Source organism: Rhinolophus sinicus, linkage group LG04, assembly GCF_036562045.2.
Source record: "Rhinolophus sinicus isolate RSC01 linkage group LG04, ASM3656204v1, whole genome shotgun sequence".
Classification (NCBI taxonomy): Eukaryota; Metazoa; Chordata; class Mammalia; order Chiroptera; family Rhinolophidae; genus Rhinolophus; species Rhinolophus sinicus.
This window is the reverse complement of record NC_133754.1, coordinates 183583274-183597298: the sequence shown is the minus strand read 5'-3', so window position 1 is coordinate 183597298 and position 14025 is coordinate 183583274. Positions and strand designations below refer to the sequence as shown.

General features: G+C 56.7%; 1 protein-coding gene across 1 annotated transcript in view; it reads right to left on the bottom strand.

The window, feature by feature from the left end:
• Positions 1 to 13808, bottom strand: part of PRRX2 (paired related homeobox 2) — a 40545-nt gene extending 26737 nt beyond the window's left edge. The window contains exon 1 of the mRNA XM_074331173.1: positions 13349 to 13808. Within this exon, the coding sequence (XP_074187274.1) occupies positions 13349 to 13601 (253 nt within the window). The 5' untranslated portion in view covers positions 13602 to 13808. The remainder of the gene's footprint in view (positions 1 to 13348) is intronic.
• Between the last annotated feature and the right edge of the window lie 217 nt (positions 13809 to 14025).

Genomic DNA, 14025 nt, shown 5'->3' with positions numbered 1-14025 from the left:
AGGGAGGAAAGGTTCGGGGAGAAGCTGAGAGCTGGCACCGGTGGAGGTAAACCCAATACATTTGCTTCTTTCCTTGGTAGCCCAAGCTCTGTGCATTTCCCTACCACCTGCCTCCACAGACCCTGGTCTACTCGATCATCACGGAACTTGTTTCTGGTGGCTGCTTGGACATGGGGGTTCTGGGCAGAGGAAGGAGTCAGTGTCGAGATCGGCTTTCCCACGAGCGAACACCATGTGTGAACTGGCTTTGCTGGAGCCCAGGGATCAGTTGAGTACAAGTGTGTGTGCATGTGTGCGTATGTACACGTGTGTGCGTGTGCATGTTGTAGACAGGTGTCAAGAACCCACCTACAATCTTCGCGGGAGCACATCTGAATATTTCAGTCTTCCTCTCCACGCCATCTTATCCACAGACCTAGAAGTTGCACTTAATCTCTAATTTGAATTTCTAACCTCAAATACCACATTATAAAAATAATTGTGTTGTGTCTTACAAACGGTATTTGTCATGAAATTATGCATGGTTGCAATTTGTGCCATGAAAGTACGATGCTCACCGTGTGAGAAGCAGTCAGTTTCCACCAGGCAGGGGCTGCAGTGAACCAATGCTGTCCTTCCAGAGAGGGGCCCCAGATCACCAGGCAGGGCTGGGCAGGGGCAGAGGCATCTGGGGCCTGTGAGGGACACCCTGGGGGCTGGATAATCTGTCCCCTTTTTGGAAAGCATAGTTAGGTATCAGCAAAGGCCACTGGGGCCAGTTCCTGGAAACCAGCACTCTGTTTCCAATCTCAGCTTCTCCTCCTGTGGGATCTTGGAAAACTCTCCCTCCTCAGTTTTCCCATCTGTGAAGGGGGCATCCCAGTCCTAAGCTGTGCATCTGCCTCCTCCTCCCAAGTGCCAGGGAGAGTGAAAGAGAAAACAAATTGGTGTTGATTGAGCACCTACTGGGGCCAGGTGAGCAGAGAGCTGAGTCGCTACCTGCTGATTTCGTCAACCCCTCGGACGACCCAAGCCCCAGGTGCTTCATTGTGCCCATTTGGAGATGAGGAATTTGAGGCTCGGAGATGTGACACACTTTCCCAAGATCACCCAGTAAGTGGGAGTGAGGTTGAGACCAGGAACCCACAGTGAAGCCACGCCCCCACCAGCCCCATGACCTGCTCCTGAGAAGGCGGGGGACCCACTGGAACTCTGGGGCCAACTCCCTTTTCTATGCCTGCCTGGGGCACAATGGGGGCTGTCTCTGTCCCAGGATCCTGGCCTGCCTGCCTGCTTTCTGTCCAGCATCTCTGTTCCAGTGTTATAACTCTTGACCTCCCCTTCCTAAACAAGCCTGGACAGGCTGGGTGAGGTCAGAGTGAGTGCAGCCCAGCACTCGGGGCCAGTGGGGGTGGGGAACACACTGTAGACAAGGATCTGAGGCCTAGCACCCCCATGCCCTCAATACATAGTCCGTCTTCCTGGGCATCAGCTTTCTCATCTGGAAAATGGGGCCATAAGACTGCCACCTCCTAGAGTATTGCAGAGGAATTAATGAGATGACCCACATGGGGAGGGTTTAGCACACAGCTGGTGCACAATAAATGGTCCTGACTGTTGGGGTCTCGGTGATGATGACGATGATGAAGATGAGCACACTTGCAAGCCCCTCCCACCCCAATCATTCAGCTTCACTGCCCCAACTTAGCAAACTCCCTCCATTGCTCCAGGGACACAGGACCTGCAGTCAGACAGCTGGGGCCAACCTTCCTCATCTTATGATGGGTCTGCTAATGAAACTTCCATCTCAGGGACGTTGTGCACCTCTGGCACAAAGCCCTCGTGTTGGGTCCGTGACTTGGGCGCAGCTGTCCTGCAGCTGGATTAGTGAGCCCTACGCTGGGCACAGGGGCCTGCTCTCCCTCTGGTTCTGGTTCTGAACGGCCCCTCGAGTGCCCCCTCCCTGACTTGGGATCTCAGACCTCACAGCAGCTGGGCTGGGGGCAGCCAGATAGGGCTAGTGATGAGCTCCTTTGGAGAGAGGGGAATCCCAGGCGGCTCTGGGCAGCCGGGACACAGCTGCTGTCCCCAGGTTAGCCACTCGTGCCACAGGACCGGGAACACTTGCTCACCAAGAGAGCTACTGGGTGCTCCAGACGCTCCAGACACTCACAGGTGCACAGAAAGCTTTCCCACCACTCCTAAAACAAACATCGCAAATCTTCCACCAGGCCTTGGTCATCAGGCCTCTCCCACCGTGCTCCCTGTGGCCCCTCTGCTCCTCGAACAGCCAAGTTCTTTCTCGCTTCTGAGCCTCTAGCTGCTGTTTCGTCCACCTGGAGCACCCTTCTCAACCTCTTCTGGCTAACTCCACTCACCCTTCTGGTCCCTTCTGAAAGTCCACTTCCTCCAGGAAGACTCCCTGAACCCCAGACCAGGGAGAGGACCCCATTATCTGTTCTCATAGTAGCCAGGACCCCTCCATAACAGGGACCACACTTCCCTTGTTCCCTGCTGGGGCCCCAGTATCCAGCCTGGCACCAAGTAGGTGCTCAACAAATATCTGTGGAACAAAGGAGGGACAGGTTTGTGCAATGCCACCCCCATTTTTCCTCCCTTGAGAGATAAACCAGCCCTTGAAGAGGCACAACCCCCACCCCCCAGCTCTGCTCAGCCCGACTTGAATTCACTGCAACAGCAATAGTTTTCTTTACACAACGACCCTGCTTTCAGCGGCATTAGATCTCTGCCTTTTCTTTTTTCCTTCCCAGTGAAACCAGAGTAGCCGTTTTTACTTCTTGTCTCCAGCAATTTCCCGCTTGGAGCCCTGACACTCTCCTCGCCCTGGGGTGTGGTGGCAGGGCAGCCGCCTCTGCGGGAGAGGCTGGCCTTCCAATTAAAACACGATGTCTCTGGAAACATGAGATTCCCCAAGGCCCGGGTCCCTCCCAGGCCCCCAGCCCCAGCCCCTGCATCACAGCCCAGCCCAGAGTCCTCCTGCCTGGCCACTATGGGTCAGGCTTTAAATAGGGTGTCCCGGAAAAGCGGCACCTTCCTCGGCACCGCAGAGGTTTCCAGGCGAGAACCGGGGAGACTGAACGCATCGTCCCTCCCTGGCAGGACCCGGGCTGCTCCCAGCAAGAGAATACTGGCTTCTTGGCCATCTTGGGGCCTGGCATGGAGTGGCCGGCATTGTGCCTGGGCTCTAGGGATCAATGACCTTGGACATGTCATTTGGCCCTCCTGAATCTCAGTTTTCTCATCTGTAAGATGGGGCTAATGCTTCACTTCCCTAATAAGGCTGCTAAGAGAATTCAGCAAGAGGCTGCATGTGGACAGCTGACAGTGGGGAGTGACACTGCCTTCCTGTTCCATTCCGTGGTTAGGGACCAGGTCTCACCTGTCCACTGGTGTTTTCCCAGCACAATGCCTCAAAAACAACACACCTGTACAATGAATGAGTGAATGAGAGAATTAATAAATCCCATTCAGTTTTCTTGGAACCAAAAAGCAAGGCATACCCTGCAGGGGGATGGCAGGCATGGCGCTTAACATAGTCTTCTGGGTTGGGGAGGAAGGCCTGTTTTTTGAAACTGTATCATGAGGGGGAAATGGGGAACAAAGTGCCAATTTGTCTTTTCTCCCACCTTTGGGGTGTTTTTCTGGACATTCCTCCCTAGTCTGGGATGCCTTTCCTTCTCCAGGCCAGAACCCCTGAAGCTGTGAGGATGGCGCTTCAGGTCCTGGGGATACAGCTGGGTCTTCTGGCCCCATCTGGGAAGACGTTTCTAGAGGCCCCTCTGGCTTCCACACCCACGGGGTTCGTTGGGGCTTTGAGGTCAGCCCGCTCTCTCTCAAAGTTGAGCTCATCCTCTGCCATGAGCCGTGGACTCCAAGCGCCCTGAAGGCGGGGAGCTCGTCAGCTCCATTTCTGAATGTGCTTTGCAGGGTCAGGAAAGGAGTAGACGCTGAGGCTTCGTCACCCGCTGCGTAACCTGGCCAAGTCACTTAACCTCTCTGAGGCTCAGTTTCCTAAACTCTCATCATAAGAGACACCCTTTCTGAGCACCTCTCCCATGCTCAGCTACTCTGCTTCCAACATCTCTTAAAATCCTTCAAACCGCCCTGCAAGGAGGCACGACCTTTCTCAGATGACTAAGGAGGCCCTCGCTCGGAGAGAAGAAACTTGCCAAGGCTCCACAGCTGATCAGGTGGAGGCTGTGATGTCACCGTCCAGGGGCACTGTCCCCACGGCAACAGACCCTCAATTACTGGTTCTCATCAGTGAGAAGGGAGGCTGAATGACTGAGTCAGAGGAAGGAGAGGCAGAGAAGGAAGCCCCCAGTTCCCACAGGGTGCAGGGGGAGGCCCAGGAGAGAAGAAGGAGTGGGTGCCAGGCCCTGTACCCCCCTGGAGTGGGAGCAGCCAAAACCTGAGCCCTCTGCAGCCGGGCTGCCCGCTGGCTGGACCGGCTGCCCGCGGCACCATCTTGAGAGCATTAGGGGCTGCTGTTAACAGATGTTTTCTGTTACGTGTTATTTGTTAGTCTAATGAAAGGAGGTGCACTTGCTTTCAAGACCTCTGCGTTCTGCGGGGTTTTATATGGGAGGCCCGCGCAGAGCTCTGGCGGCCAGAGGAGGCCCACAGCCCCTGCCAGGCGCGCCCTGCGGCTCAGCTTTGATTCCGAGGTTTGCAGCCATCCGCGTGGTAATTCCAGCTCTGGTTAAATGTCATTTTTAATAACGCCATCTCTGGTGTGTAAACGTCTGCGCCCACGGCAAGAGGGGAGGCCAGTGGTGGGGGAGGACAGACAGACAGGCCAGTGGGGGACTGGTGGATAAAACCTGGGTGAGGTGGTCGCCCTCCTGGGGGCAGCGGATGCCCTACCCCAAGAGGACCCCTGTGAAGGAAGCCTGCAAGGCTGTGACGGGCAGGGTGAGTTGGGGGGACAGAGAGGAGCAGGTGGGTAGGACCCTAGGAGTGGGCTTTTCCAGTGACAGGGGTGACAGAGACTCCCAGGGCAGCAGTGTGGCTTCTGACCACCCCACCCCACCCTGGCCGACAAGAATCTCCCCCTATTGCAGTGCCCCCCTCATTCCAACTGCTTGGGGCTGCGTTGGGCTGGTACTCAGTAGGTGCTTGGTGAATGCTGGTGGATGGTCCATAGCAATTGTTCTCTAGTAGACCCAGCTTCCTGCAGTCAGGCCTCTGGGAACGCTGGGGCTCAGCCTCGGAGTAGCTCCCTCCCCGTCCTGTACACTGGACCCTTCCTGACACTTCCAATTGATGCCAGTCTCTGGCCTCCCATGGGCATCTCCATGTGGCCTTTCCATCCCCACCAAGAGGACTGTTTTCCACTCAGGCAAACTGACGGGGAGAGAGGGGCAGAGTCAGCACTGGAAAGAGCCTTCCAGCGCACAGCGGCACTTACCCTTTTGTGCACATAAATGACTGGGGGCCCTGTTAAATGCAGAGGCCCAGGCCAGGCCCTGGAGAGTCTGATTCCATGGGTTGTGGTGGGGCCTCTTAACGTGCGTTTTAACCAGCTCCCTGACGATTCTAATGAAGTGACTCCTGAAACCACAGGACGACAAATAGATGGTGCAACCCCCTCAGACGGGGACACTGAGGCTCAGGCGGGTGACAGGGTATGTCCCAAGTTGTAGGGCAGGGCAAGTCCTGCTTTCCTGACTCCTCATCCAGGGGGGCCACTCCTACTGCCTCCTGGGTAGCAGCGTCACAGGAAATGACACACTCTCACCTTGACAGTTTTCAAGCAACTAAGGTGCTAGTTCAGCTCTGGGGCGAGGGGCTCTCTGTGGAAGCTTCCAGGTCTCCAGCCCCCAGGCCTCCTGCTCTTTCACAGCCCCACACCCAGGACCTTTTCCAAAGATTGCAATCCTGAGGCAGCCCCACCCGCCTTCCCTGCCTGAGGCCTAGCTTCTTGGATCCTTGTAACTCATCACCCCTGCTCCCTCCTAACCCCTCCCACTGCCCCCCAAACCGGAAGGTGTGGGTTGCCCATCCCACGCACAGAAAAGCAGAATGGATCTCAAAGAGGGACTAAAAATAATGTCTTCCAGAGCTCGCTCCGTTTTTAGGACGCAATAAAAGATATCATTAGCTGTAAAGGGCCCCATGTGGATGGTGTTCTGTCATCACGGTGGCCCCTTGGAGCCAAGCTGGGAACAAGAGCTTCCCAGATGTGGAAGGGACACAGGGCAAAGGGGCAGCGAGAGCATCTGAGCCTTTTAATGCCCTTCATCCCCAGGACACCTTGAGATTCCACGAGTCCCGGGTTCTGGCTTGGCAAGCTCTGCCCTTGTAGTTCCGGGGAGCCCCTGCCTCTTCCTGGCAGCAATTCTGCTCCCCCCCACCTCAAACCCCTCTGGGGAGCACCCTGCAACAGGCCCCTGACCCACGTCTCCTTGCCTGGACCGTGGAGGCTGCGGGGGCACCCTGTCTCCCTTCCGCCGCTCAGCATGGGAGCCAACGGAGACAACGTTCCCCAACTCCCTGTCTAAACAGGAAGCTCCCACGGTGCTCTCCTACTCACCACCTCACAAAAGGCACTTAACCCTTGGCCTGGTCCAGCGTGATGTGGCTGCTCATCTATTCAGGAGCTGCCTGCAGCCACCCTGGCGATTAAGGGCCTGGCCTTGATCTCTGGGCCCAGCGGTGTGAGTGTGTGTGTGTGTGTGTGTGTGTGTGTACACGCAAGTGTGTGAGGGGGGGTTGTGGGAGGGCGGTGGGCGGGTTTGTGTGCGTCTCTCTGTCTGTGAGTCTGGGAAAGCCAGTCCACCATGTGGTCCCCAAATGCCAGCCCACGACCAAGTTTTCACCGACCTACCGCAAAACGAGAAAAATAGGGGCAATTTGCGAGTTTTGTTTTGTTAAGCTAAATGAAATCAGTTTTGAGGACCATTCTTTACTCTGAGATTAAGATGCTAAAAGGTTCTTTCTTAGATAAACAGATGGGGCAACAGGATGGTATTTGTTGTGAGTGAATGCTTTTCTTGGCAACTTTTAAAACTGCCCACTCTCTGCCGGTTCTTCTAAGTGCCTGGAAATTTCACCGGGGCTTCACATCTGAACGTCTGGGTAGATGGTAGGAGCTCAAGGCCTGATACATAGTCTGATGAATGAATGAATGAATGAATGAATGAATGAATGAATGAATGAATGAATATGGGGGCTGAGAGTGGACTGGGAAAGAGGGCCTGTCCTATCAATGTTCCTCAGAGGCAGGGACCCTCCACCGCTCTCCTATGTCCAGAAGCCTGGAGACAGGCCTGCAGAGGGTGAAGGAGGCCACATCTTCCAATACCCCCAAAGCCTGGCAGTCCTCACGCTGCCAGGCCTGGCCAGTCTCCCATAGGCCTGTAGCCCAGGCCAAGCTTCTGTGGACGTTAAGGAGACCCATCCTCTGGCTGTTTCATGGCGACCTGCCTGGGAGAGGACATCCCTGGCAGGGCCACCCAATATTCGGGGACTCCAGGGATGGTCTTGGACAGTGGTAGAGAACAGGGGCTTCAAAACAGGACAAGCCTGGGCTGGAATCCCATATTCATGGGAACATGTGGCCTCGGCAAGTGGCTCAACTTCTGAGCCTCAGTTTCCCCCTTCATAAAATGGGGATAATAAAAGGACCCACTTCCACGGTTGGTGGGAGCACAACGAGGGGTGAGGCATGTGAGGCCCCAGCCAGCTCGCGGGAAGCACGTGGCCTGCCTGCGAGTGTTATTGGTCACTCTTGCCCGGCCTTCAGTTCCCCCAATAAGCCTTAGCCTGAGTCCAGTCCTCCCACACATGGGTGAGGCTCCCCGCCCCCACTTCTCCAGCCTCAATGCTGAGCTGTGCAGGAGAGAGCCCTGGACCTGGGATCCAGAAGCCAATCCCACCCTTCCTTCCTAGGTGGGGCCCTTGGGCAGACTGCTCTGCTTCTCTGAGCCTCCAAGAAGTAGGGATAGCAATGACTAGCCCTGTGTGATTCTCAGGGCTGCTCTGAGCGTCTCCATGAGCTGTCATGAAGACCCTTTACTGAGCACCTACTATGTGCCAGGCACGACCTCCACGTCCACTCAGGGATCATCACACCTCTAAGGGATATCACTGTCTAGTTCCCATTTCATACACAGCAACACTGAGCTTCAGGGTGTTTTTAGGCCTCAAGTGTGGAGTGTAAGGGCCTTAGCACTACTGCTCCAAGGTCACTTTGCCTGACTCTTTTGGGAGGGCACAGTGACAGCTCCAGCCTTTTTGAGCTTCTGCTCATAGGGGAGGGCCCTTGTGAGGGTGCTAGATGGTCTGAGCCCCCTGTGCCAGGTTCCCAAGCTCCACCCAGATGACCTATTAGATAGAAGAAGATCCCCCCGGAACCGTGAACAAAAAGCCAGAGATGCAGACCACTGTCCCCTCTCCCACAAGTCACCCCGGTAGACCCAGCCATTCTCCGACTGAATTCCCCTGGGCTCTCAGCTTCTGGGCCTAGTTCCTGGGCCCCTCACTCACCCCTCCTGTCTCCTTGCTCCTGGGCATGTACTGAGGGACACACTCACTGCCTGGGGACCCATCACGAGGCGATGTCTCAGTGTGGATCACATCACGATGAGGGACAGGCCAGGCCTCCTGAGCATCTGGGCACCGCCTGGCACTGTTCAGGTGGGGAACTGAGAAGTCATATGACATGCCCAAGGTCACACGTGGAGAGGACAGCAAAAGCCAGAGCCCGAACCCGGCTGTCCTGAACCCTCATTCAAGTCTCCTTCACTGCAAATGGCTCTGCCCACCCCCCTCAACCAGGAAATGGATTAAGCGAAAGGAAGGGAGGGAAGAAGGTGGAGGGAAGGAAAGCAGACTTGTTACAAGGCTCGGTTCTGGACAAACTCTGTTGTCTCTTTCTCCCACCAGCCCTGATTCTATCTCTCGTGCCAGCTTCCTCCTTTCTCCCTTCTCCAAAGCCCCCAAGGCTGCCACTGTCATCTTTCAGAGTCAGTCAGAGGCAGCTGGTGAAAAACTGAAGTCAGCTGTGGAAAGCAGTAGGATGGTTCCTGAAAACCATAAACACAGAATTCCCATATGACCCAGCAATTCCACTTCTAGGTACATACTCCAAAGACCTGAAAGCAGGGACTTAAAGGGATATTGACATGCCCAAGGTCTTAGCAGCATCATTCACAATGGCCAAAAGGTGGAAACAATCCAAGTATCCATCCACGGATGATGGATAAACAAAATGTAGTCTCTACACACCATGGGATGTTATTCAGCCTTAAAAAGGAAGGAAATTCTGACCCCTGCTACAACATGGATGGACCCTGAGGACATCATGCTGAGTGAAATAAGCCAGTAACAAAAGGACAAATACTGTATAATTCCACTTATATGAGGTCCCTAGAGTAGACAAATTCATAGAGACAGAAAGTAGAATGGTGTGTGCCAGGGACTGGGGGAGGGGATGGGGACTTAGTGTCTAATGGGGACAGAGTTTCAGTTTGGGAAGATGAAACAGTTCTGGAGATGGAGGGTGGGGATGGTAGGACAGTAATGTTAATGTACTTAATGCCACTGAATTGTACAATTAAAAAATGGTTAAATGGTAACTCTTATGTTAGTTATATTTTACAATAATAAAAATCAAAAAATTAGAGGCAAGTCTTCTGGTCTCTGGAACTCAATGGTCCCTTCAGGTCTACCACTCAGACACTTGGCCCTGCCCACCCATCACTGGCAAGGGGGAGGGGCAGGTTCCCAACCCAAATCAGCCTCACCCTTGGCTTCCTGTCACCAGTAGCAGAAGTGGCTCAGGGAACAGCTCTGTGAAGGGAACCCAAACCCTCCACATGGGGCTCCAGCCCATCCCCCGCTCAGACTCCAAGCACCCTGCCATCCTGAAACTTTGGGATGTGGACCTACTTGGTTCTGAGGTTTTCTGAAACAGGTACCACCAGCCCTGCTCAGCCAGGTGGCCTCCGGGGGAAGCGGGGGTGTGGTCACCCCACCTGGCTGCAGGGTCTTTGTTTATTTTCACAGTGTGTCTGCATCCCTGTTTCCGCCCTGCCCACAGGAGGGAATGCGTTCAAGAAAATCTCAGTTATTAATGTGGTTTCTTTTGTTGTAAGTCATTGCACAGGCAGCGAACGAGGGTTTATTTTCCTAACATGCTTGGCATAGCTCAGCGCCCCAGCGCAGACCTCAGCATTTGACTTGGGAGGAACCCGAGACCCCGGTTTGCTCTGAGTCACCGGCGAAGCCACAGCCTTCCTGGCCAGTTCCGGGGGGAGCCTGGTCTGGGAAAATCATTGGCAAGAATGCACTACATCTACTGCAGGCTTTGTAAAAACAAAAGAGTCAAAAATATGTTGTGGGCTTTCTTTTCTTTTCTTTTTTTAATTTTGAGCTTGCTAACCTGGCAGGTTAGGGGGCACACCACCTCTTTGGTGCGTCGTTTTCTTTGGACCCGGAAACAGCTCCAGAAGCCACAGGAAAACCCACTTTCGGGCTTGTTCCATTCCTCAGTGAGGCACCAGGGCTCCTGGCAGGCCCAGGACCAGAAGACAAAGTCACAGCCCAGGGCCCACGCCTGCTGGGCCCAGGGTCCCGGCGCCCCAAGGGTTGGTTGCCTGCTTTGGAAAGGGGTCCAGTGATTCGGACTGGCTCACCAGGACGAGGGGATGGGCCGTCCCTTCTCTCCCACTGGTGGAGACAGCGGGACTTGGGAATTCACAGTCAATGGAACCAGAGGGGGCACCTGCTGAGAAGAGAGGAGAGCAGGAATCTAGCCTCTCCTCATCCACCTTCTGTCAGCAGACCCAGACCCAGCCAGCCAGCCAGGGCCTCTCTCAGACCTGGGGGCAGCTACAGGGTGCCCCGCCCCTGGTCCCCCGCCTGCGCCTCTCCTGGCAGCGGGCACCCCTGGAATGCACCCAGCTGGCCCAGGGAGTTGCTTGACTCTACATAAAACATTTGGATTTCATGGACTAGTGATTTGTTTTCAATCTGATCAATGATATAGGATTACCTACTTTTAATTTTGCCAAGTAAGGACGTTAAAATAAAACAATCTTCTCCTGTTATTAGCTTTGTTTTATAAAAGAAAGGGTGTTTTAACACCAAAAATGAGCAGGGACGATGTAATCCCAAACACAAGAAAATCCTTTAAACTGGAGTTTTTAGCTTCCTGAACAACTCCTCATGTTGTCTAGGTTTGCTTCAATTTGCAGAGGCCTGGAGAAAATCCCCCCTGTGGGCCAGGAACCCCCAGCTGGGCAGTGTGTCCCCAGGGCAGAGCTGGGTGGGGGTCCAAGGTGGGAGGCAGCAGTGAGCACCGTTGTTGAGCCCCACTGACCAACTCTGCCTGCTGCCCCCTATCCCTCACCTCTGGGGGCTGCCCTGGGCCCCGTCCCATCTGACCTCACACCCAGTGTGTCCTCTGTTCCAGCACCTTGATTTTCCGTGTGGTGAAGCCCCTCCTTAGGAAATGTTCCCAAAGCCTCCCAGGCTCTCCCTAAGGATGGCCTGGCCTCAAGGGACTGCTGAGGAGGCCCACCGCTCACCTTGATGCCTGGGGGCTACCAGTGGCCCTGTCCAAGCTCTTGTGTCCCCAGTTGATACCAGCTGTTCTGGGACTCCCCAGAAAAACCCTCCATTTGGAGACTTTCTATGCTGTGTCCCGGAGAAGCAAGGCCTTCCACTGTCTGTCCCTACAGCCAGGAGCCAGGGGGCACACAGGCACCCATGCCCTGGGCAGGACTCGAGGACAAAAGTTCCAGGCCCCCTTCCTTCTCTCCCGACCACTCCTGCACCCCTCTCCTCTCTTGTCTCCTTCCTCTTCTCTCTTCCTCCTTTGCATTACCTTCAATTTGCTCCTCCTTCTCTCCCCACCTCCTGGGCTCCCCCCACCCCCATTCATCAGAGTGAAATCAGAGAAGCCCCTCTACCCTCAGGGGAAACCAGCTCAGAGCCAGCTGCTCCTCCCATGAGACCTGAAGTCCTAGAACAAACTGAGGCTGGCAGGGCCCTTCATCCCACACCAGAGGACACCCCACTTTACCCCGACCCATACCAGACACCTTCCTTCCACTTTTCCATCAGGGACACCCAACTCCCAGGGGTGGGTCTGCCCGCTTCATGCTCACCCTGGAGGGTGAAGAGAGCTGTCAGTCCGCTGTGGCTGGCAGGCGGTGGATGCCACTGAGAGGGAGCCAGCGGCCACCAGACACACCTAGCACCAGCTGGGTGCTCTCTGAGATGCAGGCGTGTGTCAGGTGTCCCCCACATACACACCTGCACCCCCTCCGCTTTCCTGCACCTCCTCTCATCAGAGAAGCAGGGCATGAAGACATCGGGGGCTCCCCTGAGACCTGGAGGCTGGTACAGGAAGTGGGGGTCCCCAGGGGCTGGTGAAAAGGCTGCTGGAGTCAGGTGGGTGATTCTTAAGGGGCCCAGAGCCTCCAGCAGGCCTGCCTGTGCCCCAGAGCTAGGGGACCAAGCCGTGGTTTCAGACCACCTCACCTCCTCTTCAGGGTGTTGGGTGAGCTGTGGAGACTTGGGTGCCCCCTCATGAAACCCGCTCAGGGCTGGACCTCTTCTGCTCCAGCCACTTCCCTCCCCCTTCTTACCAAGGGCTCAGAACCTTTCTATCCAGTGTGACTTTTTGAAAAAAGCCACTTGGGTGGGTTGTTTGTTTTTAAAGCCCCTTCCTGATGACCTTTAACCTTATCAGGAGAAGAGGGGGGCTGGCTCTTTAGGGCTGGGCCGTTCCACCTAGGGAGCTGCTAGTGGGGCAGACTGGAGGTGGGGGCAGGCCTCCCCACCCCAACCAAGTACCCAGTCCTAAGAAGACCTAGTAGTACCAGTAGCGGGGGTGGCGTCGCGGGGGAGGGGGCAGAGTTCCAAGCCCAGCTGCGTAACTCGGGCGCGTTGCCCTTCCGAAGCCTCAGTTTCCTCAGCTGTATAATCACACCCACTTCCCAGGCTGTCTGGGCGTGGGGCCGCTAGGCACAAAGGCAGCCCACCCCCCACCCTGACCCCACACCCCGCACGCCCGAGTTCCTAAGACTTGAGGTGGCTCCGGCCAAAAGAAGGCTCCCCCTCGGTGAAGAGCTCTGGTTCCCGCCGCCCACCCCGTTACGGACACAACCTCAACCGTGGCCGTTGGGCAGCCAGTCCCACGGCGCACGCTGGCCGCCCGCACCCCGGGGAGGTCCTGCCACACGCAGCGTCTCCGCCAGCGCCCGGCTCCTTCCCAGTCTGGGCTCCTGCATCTCGAGCGCCCCGTATCTGTGCCCGCCCCTCGTCCCCCGCGAGCCCGGGACCCCGCGTTCCGTTCCCACGCCCCCCGGGCCGCGCCCGCCCGGCCCGCACTCACCGTCCTGCGGAGCCGCCTCGCTGCCGCTGCTGCCCCCGGACGGCTCCCGCGCCGCGCCCTCCCGCGCCTCGGCCCCCGCGGGGCGCGCCGCCAGCCTCCCGGCCGCCGCCACCTCTTCCAGGTCCAGGAGATGGCTCACCGTGAAGTTCTTGCGCGCCTGGGCGCAGTCGCCGGGCCCCAGGGCGGGCGGCGGCGGCGGTCCGGGGCCCAGCGCCGGCTTGTCCAGGGCGAAGGCAGCGGCCGCGCTGTCCATGCCCGCGAGCGGCCCGGGGGTCGCCGGCCGGGTCGCCGGCGGGGTCGCAGCCAGCGCGCCCCGCCGCCCCGAGCTCTGTCCCGCCCTGGTTGTCTCCTGGCTCCGCGGCCGCCCGGCCCGCCCGGCGCTGACGTCGGGGCAACCAACTTTCCTCCCTCCCCTCCTCTGCCTCCTCGCTCTCTCCCAAGTTGCTAAAACACGAGCTGCTCCGGCCACACGCCCCTTCTTGAAGCAAACCTCGCCCCGGCCTCTCCTCCTCCCCCTCCTCCCCGCCCCTCCGGCTGCGGGGAGGGAGGGGGTCCCGCTCCGAGTCCGGCTGGAGGCTGGGGGCGGGGAGAGGGGGCAGAAGAAGGGGTGTTGCCCTCCCCACCCACATTTTAAGGAGCGGGAAACTTCAGTGTTTTGATTCTTTTAAATCCCCCAA